This window comes from Astyanax mexicanus, chromosome 12 (genome assembly GCF_023375975.1).
Source record: "Astyanax mexicanus isolate ESR-SI-001 chromosome 12, AstMex3_surface, whole genome shotgun sequence".
NCBI classification, from domain to species: Eukaryota; Metazoa; Chordata; class Actinopteri; order Characiformes; family Acestrorhamphidae; genus Astyanax; species Astyanax mexicanus.
The window spans coordinates 39605130-39627593 of record NC_064419.1 but is presented as its reverse complement, the minus strand read 5'-3'; the positions used below and the strand labels follow the sequence as shown (position 1 = coordinate 39627593).

The 22464-nt window shown below is 36.6% G+C and overlaps 1 protein-coding gene across 1 annotated transcript; it reads right to left on the bottom strand.

Annotated features, from left to right (window-relative positions):
- Window positions 1-336: 336 nt before the first annotated feature.
- On the bottom strand, window positions 337-21980 carry sypa (synaptophysin a). Its single transcript, XM_022671076.2, has 7 exons — window positions 21863-21980; window positions 14969-15034; window positions 9104-9228; window positions 8526-8724; window positions 7124-7315; window positions 5406-5723; window positions 337-4833 (listed from the first exon to the last, which is right to left on the bottom strand). The coding sequence occupies exons 1-6, from the start codon at window positions 21878-21880 to the stop codon at window positions 5439-5441; spliced, it is 885 nt and encodes a 294-aa protein (XP_022526797.1). The 5' UTR covers window positions 21881-21980; the 3' UTR covers window positions 337-4833; window positions 5406-5438.
- Between the last annotated feature and the right edge of the window lie 484 nt (window positions 21981-22464).

Genomic DNA, 22464 nt, shown 5'->3' with positions numbered 1-22464 from the left:
TAGCGTCATGCCGTCCAGTCCCGCCCACTTTGTCAGCATCATGTTTTAGCTCCGCCTCTGAACGGAAGTAAACAATGTGCAGGGCAGTTAGCGGACTTTAAATATAATGTGCTGCGTCGTCCGGCTTAAATGCACAGTTCGTTTGGTACCGGACCGAGACCACCTCCTCTAGCTGGTCTCGGTCCGGTTCTTTTGATCCGCACCCGAGTGCGATTACTGTTTTCACACCTGCTCAATCGAACCGCACTAAAGTTATAAACGGACCAGAGTTCGTTTTAACCGGACCAAATAGTGCTGGTGTGAAAACGCCCGTGTGGAGAATAAAAAGTCAGAGTCTTTTAACGGGATAAGTTATTCTTTATTGAATTTTTCCTTCATGGACTCCATAGAACAACACAACAGAATTTTTCTGGATAATTTTGGTGATTCTTGATTCTTCAGCATGGTCATATCCATTTTTCATCAACATCATCGAACGCTAAGAATATATTATACACAATAAATACAGCACAACCCAAAGGCATTGAGAGTTTCACGAGACGTACCAAACACCACTAACAACAGAGTAGTTGAACAGCATATTCATTTCAGGAAGAGGGGAGTGGGACAGAGCAGAGAGAGAGAGTGAGAGAGTAAGTGAGAGAGAGAGAGCGTAAGAGAGAATGAGAAGAGAGGAACAGAGAGAAAAGGAAGCGAGGGAAAAGGCGCGCTAATCGGGGATCACAGGCCCACTGCTCTATTCAGAAGCAGAAACGGTTGCTTTTACACTCATGAGAGACTAAAAAGTGTGCAAATATTAGATGAAAGTCGATTCGGTCGTCGATTTGGGCGAGCTAGAACTGAGCATTCACCTGATCATGCATGACTACTGAGAGGCTCATCATCCGATGTATAGCAATGGCTACTACTAGGCCTGTCACAATAATTTACATTACTTATTGGCTTATTGTACAATATATGGAAAGAACTTTAAATACATTTAGCTTACTTCATTATAAGCAATTACGCTTTAAAGAGAACATTAAGAATATGAATAGCAGTTTTTAAAAATCTGCTGCTACTGAGGCATCTTTTTTGTGTCGAAACATTGCACTAAATTTAATGTATCATGAAAAGGTTTGTAAATAGTGCAATACAATGTTTTTACTATATCGTCCAGCTCTAATTTCAACTTGACGAAGTTTAAAATTTTCTTTTAGCTATATTTGTTTTAAATGTAGGACAATTTATATAAAGTTTATATTCCTTTTTAAATATGGGAGTAACTGCATTATGTTACATCTCATCTTAAAATTATTATACTATAATTTATCACAATTATTTTTGGAAAAATACATTGTCCAAAAAAATGTATTATTGTGACAGGCCTAGCTACTAGGGTAAATTAAAGCCACATATAAGTAAACATAAATGCACTGGTTGAGACATACTCAAGCTACAATAGTATACATTAGAGGATGTGTTGTCCTCAGCCTTTGATGTAGCATATAAGCATATAATCTTTCTGATGAGTGGATTACTACTGATCTGTACATCTAATCTCTGTGTTCCAGTGATTCATAATATTAACATACTGTAATGTGTTGACTATACGTGCTCATACTATCTCCTGTACAAGCAAACCTCAGTTAGTAAAAGTTACAGTTAGAGTACTGTAGCATTAACATCCTGCTGTGTCATTTTGAATAGAACAGAAACCCTGCTGATTTCAAATGCTCTTGCAATAGAAATTGAGTCCATATCTGCAGAAACTCTTTTTAAATTGAGTTTTAAAGACAGTCCATAAGTTTTAAGGGTTTAGAGGCCTCTCTGGTGAGAATGTGTAATTGCACCAAACGTGTGGAAAAGTAATTTTTTAAAAGGTGTGTTGTTTGGTTTCCTTTTAGAGTGGATCGATCTGGTGATTTTAGCAATGTCTCTGTTGTGCTCTTTTTTAGCTTGCCAGCTCTTTTCAGTTAGAAATTTGCATTTATTTGGTTTAATAATGCAGGAATGAGCAGATGAATATGAGCAGATGACTTTGCTGTTGTGATTTCTCTCCACATTTGCAATAGCTCCTTTATCAGCACCAATACAAGGCCATAAATATAAATATAACTGTTTTAAATTTCCTTTGCAGAGATGCCAATTGTTAGAAATATTTTGTCCTCTGCTCATTTAGGAATACTACCGCTTTCAAAAATATGGACTGCTGGACAATATAAGGACTGCTTCTTTAAGTTGACAGGTTTTCTGTTCTCTGTGGAAAATGTATCAAAGTTTACAGCCATCATAAATTTGAACAGGCAATGCTGGTAGAAGCATGCATGGTCCACTGTAACCCACTAGCAGGAAAATGTACACCCTCATTATGTAACACCAGCTATGACTGACATCTGCTCACATCTTCTCAAGCAGAAATAACTGTCTCTTATTGACTGCCTGGTTTGTTCATGTGATTAAACTGCATTCTTGAAAATAAAGGTGCTATAAAGGGTTTTAAGAGCGATGCTGCAGAAGAATTTTTTGATATATATGTGTGAAGAACTTTCTGAAAGTCCAAAACAAGGTTCCCGTTCACACGCCGAGAGCCTGAACCATCCAGAAAATAAAACTCAAAAGTTTTCAGACTGAAAGCGAATCAAACAAGGACCACCTCTTTTGGTTGGAACAGATTTTGCTCCTATGATCTGGACTATGGTGCGCTGCACCTTTTTATACCAGACCAAACAAGGCAGAAGTGAAAGCACCATTATGGAAGGCAATGTTAAGGATTTTTAAACAATTTAACACATTAGACCCTGTATTTACTGTAGACCCACACTACTTCCGTTTCTTCAATCTTATAACTACTGATTACTGTCATCATTAACATTTTAACAGGACTAAAACTAGAACCTTGTAGGATAATTCACAATAGATTCAGCATTAATTGAAATATAAAAGGGTTAAAGCTTCTTCATACTCACTGGTCATTTTAAAATTGAACTTTTTGGAAGTTATTGTTCTTCTGCTCACAAAACTCTTAATATCACCTTTATTTTCAGGAGTGTATAGACATACATAAATATTTGCACCACTTTGTTAGTTAGCATTTTGAGCGCTCCAGTTGATGCATATAATATGGAGGTGGTATCTTTCCATAGATCAGCAGTACAACAACGTAGAAGATTGCAAATTTTGCATGGCATATAAATACAATATATATACACACACATATATATCTGAAAATATATTTCAATATAACTAGGTTTGAACTAAGAAAAATCAATTTGTGCTTTAACTATTTTTGTATTTTTGTGGTTGACAAAAAAGTAAGTTACAAAGAGATGCGTATCGGTATTTGTGTGAGAGATTGAGAGAAATATATATATAGAGAGAGAGAAAGAAGGTGAAAGAGAAGTAGAGAAGGGGTGGAAGAAGAAGAGGAGGAGGAGGATAAAATACTGATGAAATTGAAACTGGCACATCTATCTAGGCTACCAACCACTCAACACACAGGCATGGTTTCCTGTCTGGTGCCCACACTACACGAACAGAAGTTGAGTTTTAGTCATCCACTTGCATGAAAACGGCACTAACACACTCGAGCGGCATAGCAGAGGAAGCATAGTTATCAGGAGCTACGCAAACCATGATATAACGTATCAGAGACGCCCTTCCCACACGAAAAAAAAAATAAATCTAATTTGGTCCGAATATAAATGAAAAAAAAAAAAGCAAATAACAAAATAATACTCTATAGTGCTGTAAAGTAACGAAGGCTGTGCTGGTCAGCGGAATGTCTCTGGTCCCACCTTGAGTTTGGTCATGTATTTAAGTCTATTGCTGACAGCAGAACCCAGCGGACCCACTCTCTAAGCTCAAACTCAGATTCAGATCAATGCTCTATCCCACCCATGAAAAGAATAAAAAAACAGAAAACGAAACAATAAAAAACAGAAATAAATAAAATGCTATAAAACGGATATAATGAACGTATATATAAAACTCTAATACAACTTCAATATAGTGAATATTGTGGCGGCGCAGAGTATAAGGGGGCGGGAGGTTGGCTCGAAGGGGGAGCTCCCAGCATGCTCAGCGGCCACCCTTCTCTGTTCATTGGTTGGTTGGTTGCCATTATATTATAATAAAGTTTAAAATAAATTTAAATCTAAACAGGACTATGGCCTAGTCTCGTAGCTCCGCCCCAACCTAGCGACGCCACAATATTTATAATAATTCATAACAAACCACTATATAGGTAGAAATTCTCAAGGAACCACTTCCATTGGGGGTTCAGTGATGATTGTCGTCCAATCAGAACTCAGAATCATCATCAGTGAACCTCTCGAAACATAACTCTACAGATTACAGTGGAATAATCCCATAACATATCTTTAGGAAATATTTGTATATATATATTTGTTCATATTGATATTTATACAGCACAGACAAATACATTCTCTCATGTTTAGCATTACTGTTGTCAACATCATCAAATTCAAATTTCTATAGCAACCATTACAGCATTGCAGCTTGTTTTTTTGCCTTTGACATATTTTGGTGTGTATTATTATGTATTCATCTGATCATATCTAACTTTTTATTATTTTTTTTTTAGGTTTTTTTTTGTTTTATACATCACAATAATGAACAGCACATTGAATTTCCCTTACGTTCTCCCTACGCCCTACGTCTCTCTTCGTTTATTCGTTTATTATTATTATTATTATTATTGCCCCCCTCCCCTATCCCTCCCCCCATCTTTTCGTCCACAGACATATGCACAAACAGACAGACAGGGAAGAGTGTGGGTGTATGGGAAGGGTTCAGGCACCACACTCCATTAATCACACGATCACCCTCTTTCTGTGGAGAGAAAAAAAAGAAGGAGGGTAAGAAAAAGTATTTTATGTATTTTAATACCATATTCCTCAAACACATACATAGCAGTTAATAATTATGGCAGTTAAAATTTTAGAAGACATGTTATGTACCTCAAAATATGACAATACCACTCTTCACCACACATCACTGTGAGGACAAGCAGTTCTATGGTGCTAATATATAATTGATCAAAAAACTACTTTTGCTAAATTGACGGCTGAAGAAGGTTTGTGGACAAAAAAATATTGTTATATTTTAAAATATAAATACATTTTATCCCTGACATGTTTTTCTAATTTAATATTAGTGTAAACGTTGAGGACACAAAAATGGATGTTTGGATAAAAAGTACAGTTAGCAAAAGTACAATTCCTGGAAAGGAATAAAGAAAGAAGAATGCATGAAAATTCAGGCCTTTACTCCCACTGGCTTATTAGCATTAACATTAAGCTTTCGGTGAAGGCTGAGCCATAGCAACCATCGCTGTGCAAAACCACCCACATCACCCAGAGTGATAATTATTATTACCACCCTCCCCCCACTTCAGCACTCACCGGCCTCCATCCGCCTCCTCCACTCCCCCAGCCTCACATCTGGTTGGAGAAAGAGGTGGGAGCCCCCTGCTGGTTGTAGCCGCCCTGTCCGTATTCTCCACCCTGGTTGTAGCCCTGCTGACTGTATTCGGGTTGGTAGCCCCCCTGGGAGCTGGCGTAGGGGTCCTGCTGGCCGTAGCCCTGCTGGCCGTAGGAGTCGGGGGCCGGCTGCTTCTCCTGGGCGGGTGGTTGACGCATGAAAGGGGCGCTGATGCCGGTCTCCTTGAAGACGAACCACACATTTCCTAACCACAAGATCAGATTCAAGAAGCCAAAGGCCTGGAAGCACAAAAACACAACACAAACACGGTATTAGAGATCAATAGTAGAGATTATACACTAACATGCCAGATGTCATGGGACAGGAAACACGGTATCATATCCCATGACTTTTGCCATGTCCTATTAAAGTTACAGAATGCTGCACTGTTCAGCAGGATATGGGTTTGTGGCCTCCTGCATTCAAAGTGGAGGGGTGATTTTGGCCAGAGTTGCTTATTTGTTCACATAGACAGTTGTAGCCAGATACCACTAGTCAAGTTGAATCCTCTGAAATCTAGTTTAAATACCTGACATTTCTCATTTTAGCATTTTAGAGGAATAGGTGGCTTATTTCTAACCTATTTTTCTTTGTTTTAAGTAATTGGCAGATATTTTTCTTGTTTTAAACAAATTTCCTAATTTAATCAAAATTATGTGCCAATGCAATAAGACACATTTAGTAGATTAATTAACTTAAAATAAATACAAGGAAGTCAGAAATAGAAATAGAGTGGTATGAAAAAGTTTGGGCATCCCTGATAATTTTCATAATTTTCCTTTATAAATGATACAGCAGAGAATATTGACAAGTGGTTTATTCTGTTTATTGTTGATCCAAAGTTGGGTTTATACATGCGTTGAGTGTGTGCAGCGTACCTGGGTCGTCAAGATAGCAGTGAGTGTCTGACGGCTGACTGTTGTCAGGGTTCTAATCAGACAGTGGGGCACCTGTGTTTTCCATTGCCAAGATAGCAATACACCTCAAATTACCTGAGTAGATATACTCACAAGTGCCTTCTCTATTTTCTTCGCAATTTGTAACAAGGGTGCAAGATAGTAATTAACATGCACAGGCTGTAAGATTGAGCGCATAATGTCTGACAGTTAATACATTATGCATGGTTGCATTATATATAAATGGCAACACTCCTTTATTATTGTGATATGTTTGTTGGTGGACCACTGCCACCACTGCTGACCAGAGATGCTCTACAGGCCTGGTCATTTCAGAGAAGCTCCTTCAGTCAGTAGATGTTAACCATATTTACCAAATGTTTAGTGACCAAGGGGTTCCGAAAACTCCTATTGCTGGATGGCATCCCCTTTAATGCTACTCTCTCTTGATTTCAGAAGAAATCCCTAACAGTCCCCCATCACTATATATTTTCTCCATCTTCCAGTGAGGAAATGTAACAAATATCCAAAAAGCCTTTCCCTGAATCACTGGCACATTGTATGGACTAATATTAATTGAACTAAATTTCTTACGTTAGATATAGGCTTTATTCAAATCTCACAAATTGGTCCTTGTTGTGAAAATACTATAAAAGCATTTGATAGCACTAGTAGTAGAAATATAACTGATCCACTTCTTTTTACAGACTGAAATGGTAACTGCGCTAATAAACTCCACTCACCACAGAGGTGTTAAGGCCGGACATGACAGGTTCACGAACTTCGCGACAGCGGTTGCTTTCTTCCTCGCAGGCCGTGACGAGCTCCAGCACCTTGTCGGGGTCCGTGGCTGTCTTCACGTCCGACAGACCTTTTGCCCATGCCGCCGAGCTCACCAGCCACATGAAGGTGAACATGCATGTCACACCAAAATCCTACAACGATTAATAAGACGTTACAACCTTTATGCACCTAATCTGTAATAATGAGACTCGCTCTTATTAAATAACAGATGTAGGCATTTCCACACACTTCAGCATTTCTTTCTACAGATTAGCAATAGATCAAACAGTGTTACAACCAAGTTGTTGGAGGGAATTGTGTGTTTTTTTGTTGGGTGAATGTTTTTTTAGTCAAAGTTAAATGCAAATGATTCATTTTACCAATCATTTTCACCAATCATTTGGCACCTGATACTCTTTTTAAAGAGCCTGGTGATGTATTAGCAGCTTTATTGACTGTCAATGTCAATATGGCATTGCTACCATTAAGTTCAGAAGGTATATTACAGTACATTATACCACAGTTAGTTCCGACCCTGCAATCCCTGATTGGCTGAGAGGCGTTCTATAAGTGTCGTTATCAGCCGGTAATGCACTGTAACCAAAGCTCTCCATGTATTACTTCGCCACATACAGGTAACCTAGCAACAATGCAGCGCTTACAAGCCAAACAGTGCAGCTACTAACAGAGCAGCAATTGAACTATTTGAACTCGCAGAGTTTTTATAACCAAAATCTTTCAATAAACAGCGATAATGATACTGTGGTATAATCGCAATAATACACTTGAGGTTCATGCTATAACATGCTATACACGTTATGGCACAAACCTTGAGTGTATTAGTGCTTAGTTATATTTATGCTAAAATATGGGATACCTCATTACTAACTCTGGGTACCCCTCCCTCGTTTTTTTTTTCTTTCTTTCTTTCTTTCTTTCTTTCTTTCTTTCTTTCTTTCTTTCTTTCTTTCTTTCTTTCTTTCTTTCACTCTTCTTCTTTCTTATACACACACACACACACACACACAAAATTATAAGTTTGCCATGTTGGCATGTTGGCTGCTTCATCCTCCCTTTTTAAAAATCATGTTTAACAGTAGTAGATTTGATGCTAACACTACCTGAAATCTTTACTTTAGGTTACTGCAGATTAAGAGATTCTAATATAAAAAGTCATCCATAATACACTGAGATTTTACTATATAATTACATGTAAAAATTTAAGTTGCATTCCACACTACACAATTTGTTTAGTTTTTTTTCTCCCTCTAAAGACAGAAGATAATATAAGCATTAGATTATTATGTGGTTAGCTGTGATTTTATTACACAATATCAGTTTTACTGAATAGAGGAAACTCACGATTAGTGGGGCCTTGTTGTTCTCGCGGTATTTCTCAAAGGCAAAGACGTAGATGCTAAGAGCTGCTGTAGAGTACAGGAAGGCGAAGACGGCGATGGTGACGAAGAACTGGGCAGAGGAAGAGTAGTCGCCCACCAGGAAGAAACGGTCAGTTTGGTCCCCCTTGCAGGAAGGAGCGTCAAAATAAACTTGGTGGAGCCTGAAGGAAGGTAGATGAATGAGCAGTATTAGTATACCTGCATTTTAGTGATTTTTTTTCAGCTTAAAGTTTTAAACAATCGCTTTTGTCCAATCTGTCTTCACATTTTTAAATCTATAAGTACGCCTAACACATCAAGATTACCCACTAACACAATTCTGGATCTTTCTCATATTATATACAATTGCTTGAACATAGCAAGCTAAAATTAAATAAAACCTCATGTTCCAAACCTTAAATAAAGTATATAACTACTGGTTCAGCAACAGTACCAGGTGTGAAGCTATTATAACAGCCCTATTTTATTGTGACTAGATTCAATTTGTAGTTGATTGTTGTAGTGTGCTGCTATATTAAGGCTCTGTTCAGAATACTCTACCTGAATGGATATTCAAACTCCACGTCTATTTTCAGGTTACTCTCCGATCTGTTTCTGCACTCCACGCTCATGCGGAACAGACCCGAGTAGCTCCCGCAGGTGGAAAACGCAAAGATAGCAAACACCTGAAAGCAGACAGAGAAATCATTGTTAGCAATGTTAGCAAATACAGTACTGATTAAAACCAACAGCTGGGCAAGGCTTTTATATTCAGCAATTAGCAGCTCCATTCCCCTCGTGTGTTGAGATAAAATATATACGGTATTCAATCTTCAATACGGTATTCATTGGCTCAACTTGAGTCAGTCAAGTCATCCTTTTGCTTTGAATCAGTTAAGTTGTAAATATCACACCCACGCCTTTAAGATCAGCCTCGCCGGAGTACTAATAAGCTGACACTGCCCTTCCCACACACCTGTGGGCCAGCAGCTGATTACAAGGACTATATATACTGGACATTTGCTTAGTCTAATTGCGAGATATTGCCACTCTAGTGTCTTATCGAGCATTTACTTCTGTGTTTTGTTATTTCTGGTTTTTGATCCTTGCCTGTCTTCGACTACGATTTTGCCTTGTGGTTTATTGCTGGTTTTGGACTTTGCCTGTATTCAAATCTCCTTGGTTGGTTCTTACAGTAAATATATAACATTTTAAGTTCATTCAACTTAACTCAGTCAAGTTATCATATAGATATGACTCAGTTAATTTGTAAATGGCAATCATTTTAAGTTTAATCATTTTAAGTTCAATAAACTTAACTCAGTCAAACTAAAGTCAACTAAAGCTAGATGATAACTTAAATCAGTTGAGTTTATTCAACTTAACTGAGTTTTGTTCACACAACAACAGTTTGATTACATATATGTTCATATATAAGATATATTAGATATATGTATGATATTTAGCATATTTTTAAAGAACTGCCAATACTGACGGCATAATACTGCAGCAGCACAAGAGTGACCTCTGTAGCTTCAAGCCAACATACTGTGACAACTAGAAACACAGAATAAAGGTAATTTGCTTTTACAGCCTAAAACACTTAGGTCTGGCAATCAGTACATATATTATACTAATGCAAGCCTAGGATAAGGCAGCTTTGGGCAACAAACAACACAAAGATGGTAAGTAAGGGAGAGGCCACACCCAATATGCAAATATATGGTGCCAGAAGCCTTATGGGAAAGCTGTATGAACCAACAATGTGGAAAGAGCATTAACGTGTACTAAACTAAAAATTGTTCAAAATTGTTTCCATTTTTTCATTGGCTTAACAAGCATTTTTAAGTTTTTAGGTTGATAATATTAGTTCTCCTGACTAAAACACAAAATCACTTTGAAATAAGCTAGGTGTACTTTCTTGTATTTACAAGTTTGATGATAATGATTTATAAGGTACGACAATCAGTGTTACCATAAAGTGATGTGCATTAAAATATTAAAATCGAATTCAAAACATTAACATTAAATGCCTGACACTACACTGGAGAACAGCATTATGGGACAGGCATGAAGATGATTTTTTCAGGCTTGGAGTAAATCTGGGAGATTGAGTCACTGGTAGAGATTATGTGTGGGCTGGGCTTGGCTGCAGTGGAGGGATTGACTGGAGAATGGAGCTATTAAATTTCACAGAGATCCTCGGCCATCTGTCACACTGTAGAGCCCCTCAGATACGGCCTCACGCGCCACTACAGGAGATCAAAAGCGGATAACCGTGCCAAATCACTTCAGAATTAATCAACCAAACCAGGTGAAAGCACATTCAACCGGACACAGACCACACTAAAGCAAACCACACCAACGCATGGAGGGAATGGATGAACCCATGGCTTTAGATCATACCATTCAAAAAAGGAGGGATATAATGATTTGTAGAGGTAGACTGAACATCACTTATTGCAACATTGAATGGCTCTTTTCAGTGAGGCTTATTATTAAAACAGGGGATGCACAGTAAACTAGTAGTAAAGCATCTGGAGGTGTTTGGGAAAATGGTGTCTATAGCCCTATCCGGATGAGATTAGTTTCTCAGAGGGGACGTCTGTAAAAAAAAAAAAAAAAATTCACATTTCTACTCTTAAACTCTTGCATCCGGACTGCAATTGAAAAAACAGGTGGACCAGTGAGTTTTTTGGCTTTCTCGGTCACAAGACATCGAGTTCAGTAGCTCCTCCATTTCCACTGGCTGTTGTGTTTACATGGATCTCCGTGGAAATGCACCATAAGTGTAATTACGGTGTGCGGCAGTGGACAAATAGCTATTTTATTAAACGAAAGGTGACTTAAATTACTGGAGGACCAAACAGTTCAGCGAAAAGCAGTAGGTAATTCAGCCTGCAATTTTCTCAGAGGAAGTCTGAGAAAAAACATACATGGTCGTTCCAGATGGGAATAAAATCACAAAGGACCCCCATAAAAGAGAAAACAAATCACACCCAGGTAGGGTTATGAGTGCTTTTACTGTTTGAGATAATGTGAATCCCAATGTTTTTTAAAATATAAAATATTTTCAAAATATCAGGATAAATGGACCAATAGAAATGGCTACAAATGAAATCTATTTCCATCGAATTGCAATAAAAAAAAATTCTGCCACTCTGGGGATATTAATGATGTATTTGCAACAGCAGCGATGTACATTAAATTGTATATTATTACTCTTATCATCTTCTTTGCTAGTATTTCCAACGCCCTCGAACTGAAAAGAAAAGAGGGTTTTGGTCTGGAGTTTGGAGCAGATTTACTGGGAAATTTGAAGCTAAATCCCCCCAACAAGAAGAGATACAAAAGAAATTAAGGAAGATGGTGAGGAGATGGGTGCAAATTTGTTCGACACACAGGTAGAAAGGAAGTAAGGGTTTATATAGGGCTGAGAGGGTGGAGTAAAGGGCATGGATCAATCTCCCAAATTAAGTTATATTCATAGAGCTACACCCAAAATTACGTGTCAGAATACAACACTATTAAGAAGAAAGATAAAAGTTACCAGGAACAATAAATGATTAACAATTTAGACTGATATGATTGAGACATACTGATTGAGCTACACATACAGGTGTATACATAACACCATTGGAGCTTGGAGTTGTAGAGGTTCCTAACTGTGTCCTGTGATAATCCATCCCATGCAGCTTGAATATTCTCATGCAGTTCCTGCAATTTGTCGGTTGAGATGGACTGTTGGAAACTAGTTGAAAAGCATTTTTCACAGTTTTAATCAGGCATAGGTCTGGTGATACAGCTGGTCATGACATAGTATCTGTGTCATCAAAGAAATATCGTGAAATTGCAGCAGTATGTGGATGAGCACTGTCCTGTTGGAATAGTGTACCGGAGTGTGCATTCAGAAAAGGTAAGGTCACTGGTTGCAGGACCTTATTAATGTTAATCTTGGGGCTGATCATGGTGCCTCCATATACAGATTTAAGGGTCGTCTCTTCACCAAGACAAAACCAGGACCCATCATTGAAGATGATTCATTAGCATTCTGTGTCATTCTATGACAGCCTGGCACAACTACCCATCGAGTATCATTCCTGTAGGTTTATTCCTTCGGGGTGCAACTATTAGTGAATATTTTATACATACAAACAGTAATAATATGACAATAATATATAATATAAATTGTATATAAATTAATGTGGCAGGATTTTATTCCATGTTAATAGTATAAAGAATAGCTGAAGTGTAAAATGATGGAATTATGAGGCATACATAAAATCAAAAGCTCAGAACAGTATATATACAAACTTTCACTAAATGACAACAGATTATTGCACATTGTATACCCAATTATGTTGGTATAATCATACAGTGTTCTTTTCCCCACACTAACTATGCTTTAAAATTCATAGTACTTTCCCCTATGTAGAAAATATACCAACCCCTAACAACCACCAGATGCCACTATTAACTCAGGGAAGCTGCTCACTCGCTCTGCTCCAGACCTTGACATATCACCACACTGCTATGGGCAACATAATGGACTTCTATAAGCTGGTACATAAACTGAACGTGAAGCTAGACTGCTATTGGATGCTCAAATGACAGGCTGCATTAATGCTATGCGTTATTTAGTCACCAAACAGAGCTTACATAAGCAAACACCTGGCCTGTGAGTCATAAGAGATGATGTATAAGACGATGGGTGAAGATCTACAATACAAGAAGATGCATTATCTAAAGCAAAGTGCTCATTTAGCCCTGCCAGCAGCCCCGGCTTTAATGTGTTCGAGTTTAATTACGAGAACTGACAGAAAAACAGCTACGGTACACGTCTTCCTCTGCTAGAATCACAAAAACAACAAGAAAAAGAACATTTGCAAACAAACTTGAAGTTGGCTTGGAAAAGCCTGCTAATAACATTAAAAAAAAGTTTATAAACTGCCTGACTGCTGTCAAGTACCTTAAATCAACAGCTACCTTAAATCCAACTGTACCTCAAATCCATAGCCTTCTTAAATCAACAGCTACCTTAAATCCATAGCTTCCTTAAATCAACAGCTACCTTCAATTGATAGCTACTCTAAATCCAGCTGTACCTTAAATCCACAGCTACCTTAAATATAATTGTACCTTAAATCCAGAGCTACATTAAAACCAATTGTACTTTAAATATAATTGTACCCGAAATATAATTGTACCTTAAATTCAAAGCTACCTTAGATATAATTGTTCCTTAATCCAAATGTACCTTAAATCCAGAGCTACCTTTGTCACTTCCCAGAACACACCACACTCTGACATCACGCACTCACCTGTTCACCTGCCACCACCCGGAAGCCCTGAATATTGATTACCCACACTATAAAAACCCCCTTCACTTACACTCTGTGCCGAGTAATCGATTGGTTAGCCCTCATTACAAAGCATATTCTTGTTATCTATATTTTTGATCTCCTGGTTTTGACTCTCTGGTTTGTTATTCTCGATTCTGATTTTTGGATGATTGTTGGAACTCTGTGTATTACCTGGACTGTTACCGTTTCTGATTGTTTGGATTATCCTCTCTTGTTTGCCTTCCCGTGCATGAACTTTGGACTGTCCCTCACTCTGGTTAGTGCTTTTCCTCTCTGGTTGTTGTTTGCTCCCGCTGACCTTATTTCAGTCTGACTACCCTGTTGTTATTATATATATCTGCTCTATTTAATAAAATATTCTTTATACTGCAGTATATCTGATCATTACAACCTTAAATCCAATTGTATCTTAAATTCAATTGTACCTTAAATTCAAAGCTACCTTAAATATAACTGTATCTTAAATCCAACTGTATCTTAAATCCACAGCTACCTTCAATCCAGTTGAACCTTAAATCCAACTGTATCTTAAATCCACAGCTACCTTAAATCAAAAGCTACATTATATTAACCGTAACCTTAAATCCAAAGCTACCTTAAATTCAACTGTACCTTGAATCCAAAGCTACCTTAAATAAAAAGCTACCTTAAACCTAACTGTACCATAAATTCAAAGCTACCTTAATTATAATTTTATCTTAAATCCAGAGCTACCTAAAATCTAATTGTACCAAAAATTCAAAGCTACCTTAAATCCAACTGTACCTTATATCCAGATCTACCACAAATCCACAGCTACCTTAAATCCAGTTGTACCTTAAATCTATTTCTACCTTAAATTCACTTCCAGTTCAGATTGTAGAAAACTGTTTAAATACTGCTGTTGAGGTTTAATTCTGTAATAATGGTTAGAATAATAATAATAAGAAGAAGAAGAAGAAGAAGGGTAAATTGGTAAGTCTAAAACCCAAGTGGATAATACTAATATATTCTCCCATAATTAGGAAGTTGAGAGTTAAAGCAGTCAGAGTTGTACAGTGAGAATATATAAATAAACACTTACCCATTCCAGGGCTTTAATGAAGCCTAGCGGCACTTTCAGCACTCTGAATTGCCCGTTGGCAACTAACTGTAAACAGAAAAAACAAACAGCATATGGAAATTAAAATCATATTTAATAGCTGGATTTTGTACATTAACAAAATAATGAGTATACATAATTTTGGGCACAAAAACAACAACACAAAAAAAACATAAAAAGTCATAATCATTTTAAAGTATAAGTGGAATGACTGGTTGTGTTTATGTTTTATAAGGTTATGGAAGCAATGTAAAACATTCATCTTGAATTTCCTGCTAAAACCGCTTCATATTTGTCTTATAATAACAGATCTTTAAAATGTGACCAGTCTTCAGAAGGCACTTCAGTCCATAAATCAGAAATATCATACCATATAATTATAATGTTTGGTATAATACTACAAATTCTATATTTATTGGTGTCAGACAACAAATAATATTAGTGATATACTAGTGTCTTGCAGATAATGTGGCTCTTCAAACCATCACTGATCATCAGTAAATTTTGCATTTCATTTGTAAATCAAGAGATCAGAGTCTGGAGGAAGAGTGGAGACACACAGTCCAAACTGCTTGAGGTCTAGAGTGAAGTTTCCACAATCAGTGATGGTTTGATATATTGGAGAGTCATGTCATCTGCTGGTGTTGTTCCACTGTATTATATTAAGTCTAAAGTCAGTGCAGTTTTTTCCTGGAAAATCTTACAGCACTTCATGCTTCCCTCTGCTACGGACAACTTTTATGGAGATGCAGATTTCATTTTCCAGCAGAACCTGGCACACTGCCCACACTACCAAAAGTAATTTAACTAATTTTAATTGGCTCTAATTCATAATCATTAATAATAAAAGAAATAAACGCTTAAAATAGATCACTCTGTGTGTAATACATCTATATAATATAAGTTTCACATTTTTTAAAACTGAATTGCTGAAATAGTGTAACTTTTATATGATATTAAATTTTTGCACTAGTATATTAATAAAGTAGCAACTTTAGGCAAATATGGAGGTCTTAGAGCACCTATGTGTCCATAAAAACATTGATATTTTACTCTAGATAGCACTTCATGCTTCCCTCTGCTGACAACTTTAATGAGGATGCGGATTTCATTTTCAAGCAGGATTTGGCACACTGCCCACACTACCTAAGTAATTTAACTAATTTTACTTGGCTCTAATTCATAATCATTAATAATAAAAGAATTAAACGCTAAAAATAGATCACTCTGTGTGTAATACATCTATATAATATAAGTTTCACATTTTTTTTAAATATGGAGCACCATGTTTCCAAAAAACAATGATATTTTACTCGTATAGATAATGAAAACGTAATTGAAAATTGGTCGGTATTGATACTTTGTCCACTTGTATTAGAGCTCCGTAAAAGGGCTCAGTAATTGGACTGAAGTGAGGAAATCACTAATACGTGCAGAGCAGGAGGTGCTTCAGGATCAGGGTTAGGAGATTCACTGTGGTAAAAGCTCCCCCACTGGCCCATAGTGATTGGACCCCAGAGATCGCCAGCTGGATACTTCAGTGTTTTTAGGCCTCGACCGCTATTAGCTCTGCTAAAACGATAGATCTATAGGCAGACTGAAACATTTGTGACTTTTAGAGGGAAGATAAACCCCCAGTGTGATTTCAGGTATTTTCACAGAGAGAAAGTTCAGCCTGTTTGTTCACAGGCTGTTTATTCTGCCAGTACAGTCAGTAGTGTGGTGTGTTTATTTCTCTATTTGCCCAGGGGCCAAAATATTGGAGACCAAATGCAAATTTTGTAGCAGGAAGTCTGAGGAGTCTGCCTTAAGGTTTGCTACACCACTATTAAATATATGACTGGCTAGACTATATAACTAATGTTGTATCTTTCGATTTAATATATTATAATATATGTAACACTACAATACTGTAACACTGAGTTAGGACTCTTGTAGAAGAACTTTGGGACATATACAGTCAGTTTCACCCCTAAATACACTTTATTGTCCAAAGTGCCAACTTTCCTTCATTGTATTTGGTGATGTGAGGCTTGAGTGGAGCTGCTCGGCTGTTCTTAAGCTAATCTGAAGGCCACATGAAGTTTGGAGGTCTGTAGCGATTGACTTTGTACAAAGTGCTTTGATTTTTACTCTATTTTAATTTTTGTGTATTTTTTCTTTAGTTTAATTTGAATATAAATATATTGTAACACAGTCCACAACATATTTCTGCCCTGCTATCAATGATTCTGGGTACAATATTTAAAAATATGGACAGATGGATACATAGACATATTATGGCATCAGTTTGTAAAGATAAATTGTGTATCTTTATATCTTTATATGCATAAACACTGCCTGGCCAAAAAAAATAAAAAATAAAATAAAAGTCGCCACCTGGATTTAAGTAAGTAAATGATGTGGGGTATATGATGCTGCAGTTGGTCTGCAGGTCTAGGTTCAGCGACAGTATGTGCTGAAAGAATGAGGTCAGCTGACTACCTGAATATACTGAATATAGAATACAGACCATCAGTGGATTTATTCTTCCCTGATGGCACGGGCATATTCCAAGATGAGAATATCAGGATTCATGGGGCTGGAATTGTGAAAGAGTTCAGGGTTCAGGGAGCATGAGATCATCATCATTTTCACACATGGATTGAGAGTTCACCACAGAGTCCGTAACTTAACCTCATTGAGAATCTTTGGGATGAGCTGGAGAAGCGTTGCTTTGTGCAGCTGTCAGACTCTACCATCATCAATACTGCAAGATCTTGGTGAAAAATAAATTAATGCAGCACTGGATTGAAATAAATCTTCTGACATTGCAGAAGCTTATTGAAACAATGACACAGCGAATGCGTGCAGCAATCAAATCAGTGTCTGACCTTTTTTTTTTTTTGGCCAGGCAGTGTGTGTTGGGAGAGAAAAAGGTCTGTCAGTCATTAGTATGCCAGTGTCAAGTTTTTTTTGGCAAACATGGGTCATGGGTAGCAAAACTAGTTCTGAGTGAAATCCAAATATCTAAAATTAATTTAAAAAGTATTGTCCAGTCCTAGATTCCCCTTTATGAGCCATGGTCCCTCACAGGGTTTCTTCCATCATCTCTGAAATAGTTTTTTTTATGCCAGAACCGTTCTATATTTTCAGTGTTTTAAGTCTTGTTAAATATTTTTGCGACCAAATTGCTGTAAAAATGTTATATGACAACACCAATTGTAAAATCAAGTCAAAAATAATTGTTGACAGAATTGTTTGTTTTGTGTAGAGATAAGCATTACAGTATTTTCTCAGTCATTAGTGCATTATTGTAATTCAGAGTTTAATCAAGATCTGTCTGACCCAAACAAGTCAAATGGGCACAGAGGAAACATAAATACCCTGCTGTAATCTAGGAGATGAGCCTTACAGATAATAAATCCAGCTCTCTACTCTACTATGTGTATAACACTGATGGCACTGTAGAATCTGAATGCTATTTAATTAGTTTTGATTAGTTCTAAATTGTTCAGGAGGTAAATTTATGGTGAAGAAACAGTCAGCCTGAGGTTCTGTTATTTCTGGCCAGGGATTCGTCTCATATCTGATATCATACTGTATTATACTGTATCAACCAAAAAAGAGATTATATTGTGATATAAATTTTGGCCATATCATGCATTAAATGAAACCCTACAACTCTGATAAAATATGTCTAAATTGATTTGGTTACATGGCAGATTGTTCCTGCATATCAATTTAAAGAAATTACTAAAAAAAAAACACAAACATTTGTTTCCTTTATTTCTTGAGTTAAAATATAATTACAAGAGTAATATAGGAATTAATTCACATCTAAAGACAGGTGGATAGTATTGCCCAATCCTAACACATCTCTAAGGGAGAGCAAATCCATTCAAACATTGATACTAGCAATACCAATATTAGCTCTAGGTTAAATATGTTGCTCCTGTTTCTCACTTCCGACTTAAAACAATGGTGATTTCCTAATTTCTGTCTCTCTACAAATGTCTTGAAATGTCTCCAAATGTTCTTGCTTCCCATGTGCATTAGCACAGCATAGTAGTAAGACAGATTTCCATGTGCGCAAAGCTGAAGCTGACCGGTACACAGAGCTTTTCCATGGGTAAGTGTCTTTATGTGTGATATAATCTTTAGTTGTGTGGATGCAGTTTGCAGCTCGCAATACATAGAATATAGACCAGGCAGAGGTAAGAGCACGGTAAAGAAAAAAAATGCTTATCGATTTGTGTCTGATTCACTGAATCATATGTTTTTATGTGTTACTTATACAAAATACTATTACCTTTGACTATGTATATCTGGTTAATTAATAATAATAATAATAATTATTATTATTATTATTATTATTATTATTTGTGGGGTGCACCTTTGCCCTAAAAGAATTGAAAGTGTATGTGTGAAAACGTTCAATGTCAGAATTCCAAAATTAGCCAATGCTTATGAGGCAACGTTAAATAAAGTTTGTTTAAATGTTATTTTTTCAAAGATGCAATGCAAAAACCATGTATTTCTTTATTTTATTCATCTATCTATGAAACAGTAATGACATAAAAAAAAAAAATACCGCCAATATGTTATGTTGTGGTTCCCTAAAAATAATCATAGGGGAAACATAATTTAATGTAAGGGAATGTTTTGTGTTAGCTGGGTCCCTACATAAAAGGAAAAACTGATTTTATTTTGTAAAAAGTATCAGGATCTGTATTGGTAATGGCAGTATTGATCCTGTATTTACTGTACTGTACAATATCCTACTTTCTCTCTCACTGGACCATAAGAAAAGCCTGTCAGTACCAAAGAACCAAAAGAGAACATTTTATAGGTTTTATAGTTTCCAGGATGTCTAAGGACAGTGGAGACTTTTCTAATGAAAACAGAACGTTGCCATAACGTTGTGGTATGGTTCCCCATAAGGGAATCAAATCAAATCAAATCAATATCAATATCACAAAAATGTTCTGAAGGATACTGACACTGTATTTACTTGTTATCGGATTATAAAACAGTATGGAACAGCAATGACTAAAAAAACTTAATGTTATTTTGCCAAAATATTAGTTTATAGTGTTCCAAAAAAAAAAAATAGTAATAATAATAAAAAAGAGGGTTCCAATTTTAAAATTATGGGGACAATATGTGGGATATATATCCTGTATTTATTTGGTATCGGATCAATACCCAGCTGTGCAGTATCGCACACCACTAAAGCCCCCAAGCCCTCAATCAATCCACCACCAACAAGGGACCAGCAGATGATGACACCTTCTGGATGGTATCTTGCTAGCTATAGCTACACAGATAGCAAAGAACACTGAATAACATAAAATAAAATAAAATAAAATAAAGAATATTTATATATAACATTATCTGACATTGAATCAACGTTTATTTAAAGGCTTTGACAGGTTGGGGCTCTGATACACTGGTTTATAATGCTTTTAGGCCAAGGATGCTCCCCACAAATAATAAACATAATATATATAAATTATTATTATTACTAACATTATTATCATTATTTAAATGTTCATTTCTACATATCATGAACACAGCACGAGCTATAAAACAGATCAGAAACAATATCAAATATAGCTACATTTGAATATAAATCCATAACGTTGAATCGACGCTGAATCTATGTAAAATCGACGTGCATGAATAAGTCAGCTGTGACGTCGGATATCTGCGTTGTTTCAACGCATTAGAGACTGATGAATTAGATAAATGAATGTTGATCGTTGATTCGACGTAGGTTACAAGTCAATTCAACGTTTGCTATTTGGGTATAGCTATAAAAGGAGCATGCTATTAAGATCACAGATCACTTCTTGCTGATTATTATTATCATTAATAGCTGGCTGGCATTATTATTATTATTATTATTATTATTATTATTATCAATATAATTTATATATATATATATATATATATATATATATATATATATATATATATATATATATATATATATATATATATATATACACACATTAGATATAAGCTCAAATCGCACCAATCATCAGTCACGCCCAAATAACAAATATGCAAGGATTCCCCAACCAAATATGATCCCCCTCAGATATAGATAGATAACCCAGCTATTTATCTATCTGTGCATCCTTGATGTCTCTCCCAATGGAAGCAAGCACTGAGTCACAGCAGCAGCTCGGCAAAAGTCAGCTGCCATTTTACAGAGCAAATACAGAGCAATCTCAGTAGCTACAATAGCTAAATAGGCCTCCTTACGATGAGTTTTAACATTAATGGTTAATGCACGCTCTCCTTTTATCATCTGCTACAGCGAGAGCATCAGCCTGCTGTTATTATAAGAGATCAGCCCTTAGAAATAAACGCCTATAGCTGAGCTGGGCGTCTGTGAGCTTTTCTTCTCCACGGCCCTTTAAATTCACACACATCTCCACCCACCACAGAAACGTAAATGTTATACTAGCATATCTAAAATGTAAAATGTAGGTTAGCTCAATAATAGCGCAATAATAGCACAATGATGGGTTTTCTCAATACCTATTAGCTATAAGGCCTGTAAACGTGAGCTAATGCACAAATTAAAATAATACAAATATTATAGTACACTGTACAAATAACCTAACCTATAATCTATGCAGATGAAGAGAAACAAAGAAAAAGAGAGGCAGAAAAAGAAAGAGAGAGAAAAAACAGGGCATTTCTCTTATTCATTTCACAGCTAGATACATAATAATAATTCCCCATCATTTCAGCTACAATATCCTCCAGCATCCTCCCCCCTCCTATAATACCAGCATTACCATCCAGCAGCAAAACAACCCAAATCATCTATTTACACCGAGTTCTGACCCATTCATTTCTTTGTGCACAAAAATGCCCTACCTGGTTTGCAATTTCCATCTTGGCTGCTTGCTCGTAGATAAGCGAAATAGCAGGAAAAAAGCAGGGGGGAGGCGAACGGAGCAGGGGAAACAGCCTACACAGGGGAGGGGGCGAGGCCAGTCACTGGAACAGCCTCATTGCGTCATACGCTGGCTGGGAGGAGGCGTGTGTGGTGCGCAAAAAAAAAAAAAAAAAAAAAAAGACAGGAGGAGGAGGAGGAGTGGGGTTGAAGCATCATCATCATCATCATCCTCAGTCTGGGGAGGAAAGGAGAGTCATAGTGAATATGGTAAATATGGTAAAAGTGGACGTATGTATGTATGTATGAAAAATGTGTAATAAATACTTATTTCAGTTATTAAATGTGCTACACACAAAATGTGTTTCATTAACATAAAAGCAAACAATCTTTTTTTGTAAGTACACACACAAAAAAAAAAAAAATAATAAGTACAGCCTTCTCTTTTTCATAATTTATTTTAAATTTCTATGTACTTCATTTCTCCCCGATTTAGATAATCCAGTTAATCCCCCCACTCTATAGACACCTTCTATCAATTATTTGTATTGTTCCCAACCTTAGGAGTGTAAGGATACAGCGC

What these genes read in the sequence shown, in the direction of transcription:
- sypa (XM_022671076.2), bottom strand. An exon ending in TCATTAAAGCCCTGGAATGG is followed by an intron (nt 9,229 to 14,968) that starts GTAAGTGTTTAT and finishes GTCTGCTTTCAG; the next exon opens with GTGTTTGCTATCTTTGCGTT. An exon ending in CCGGCCTTAACACCTCTGTG is followed by an intron (nt 5,724 to 7,123) that starts GTGAGTGGAGTT and finishes TTGTGCTTCCAG; the next exon opens with GCCTTTGGCTTCTTGAATCT.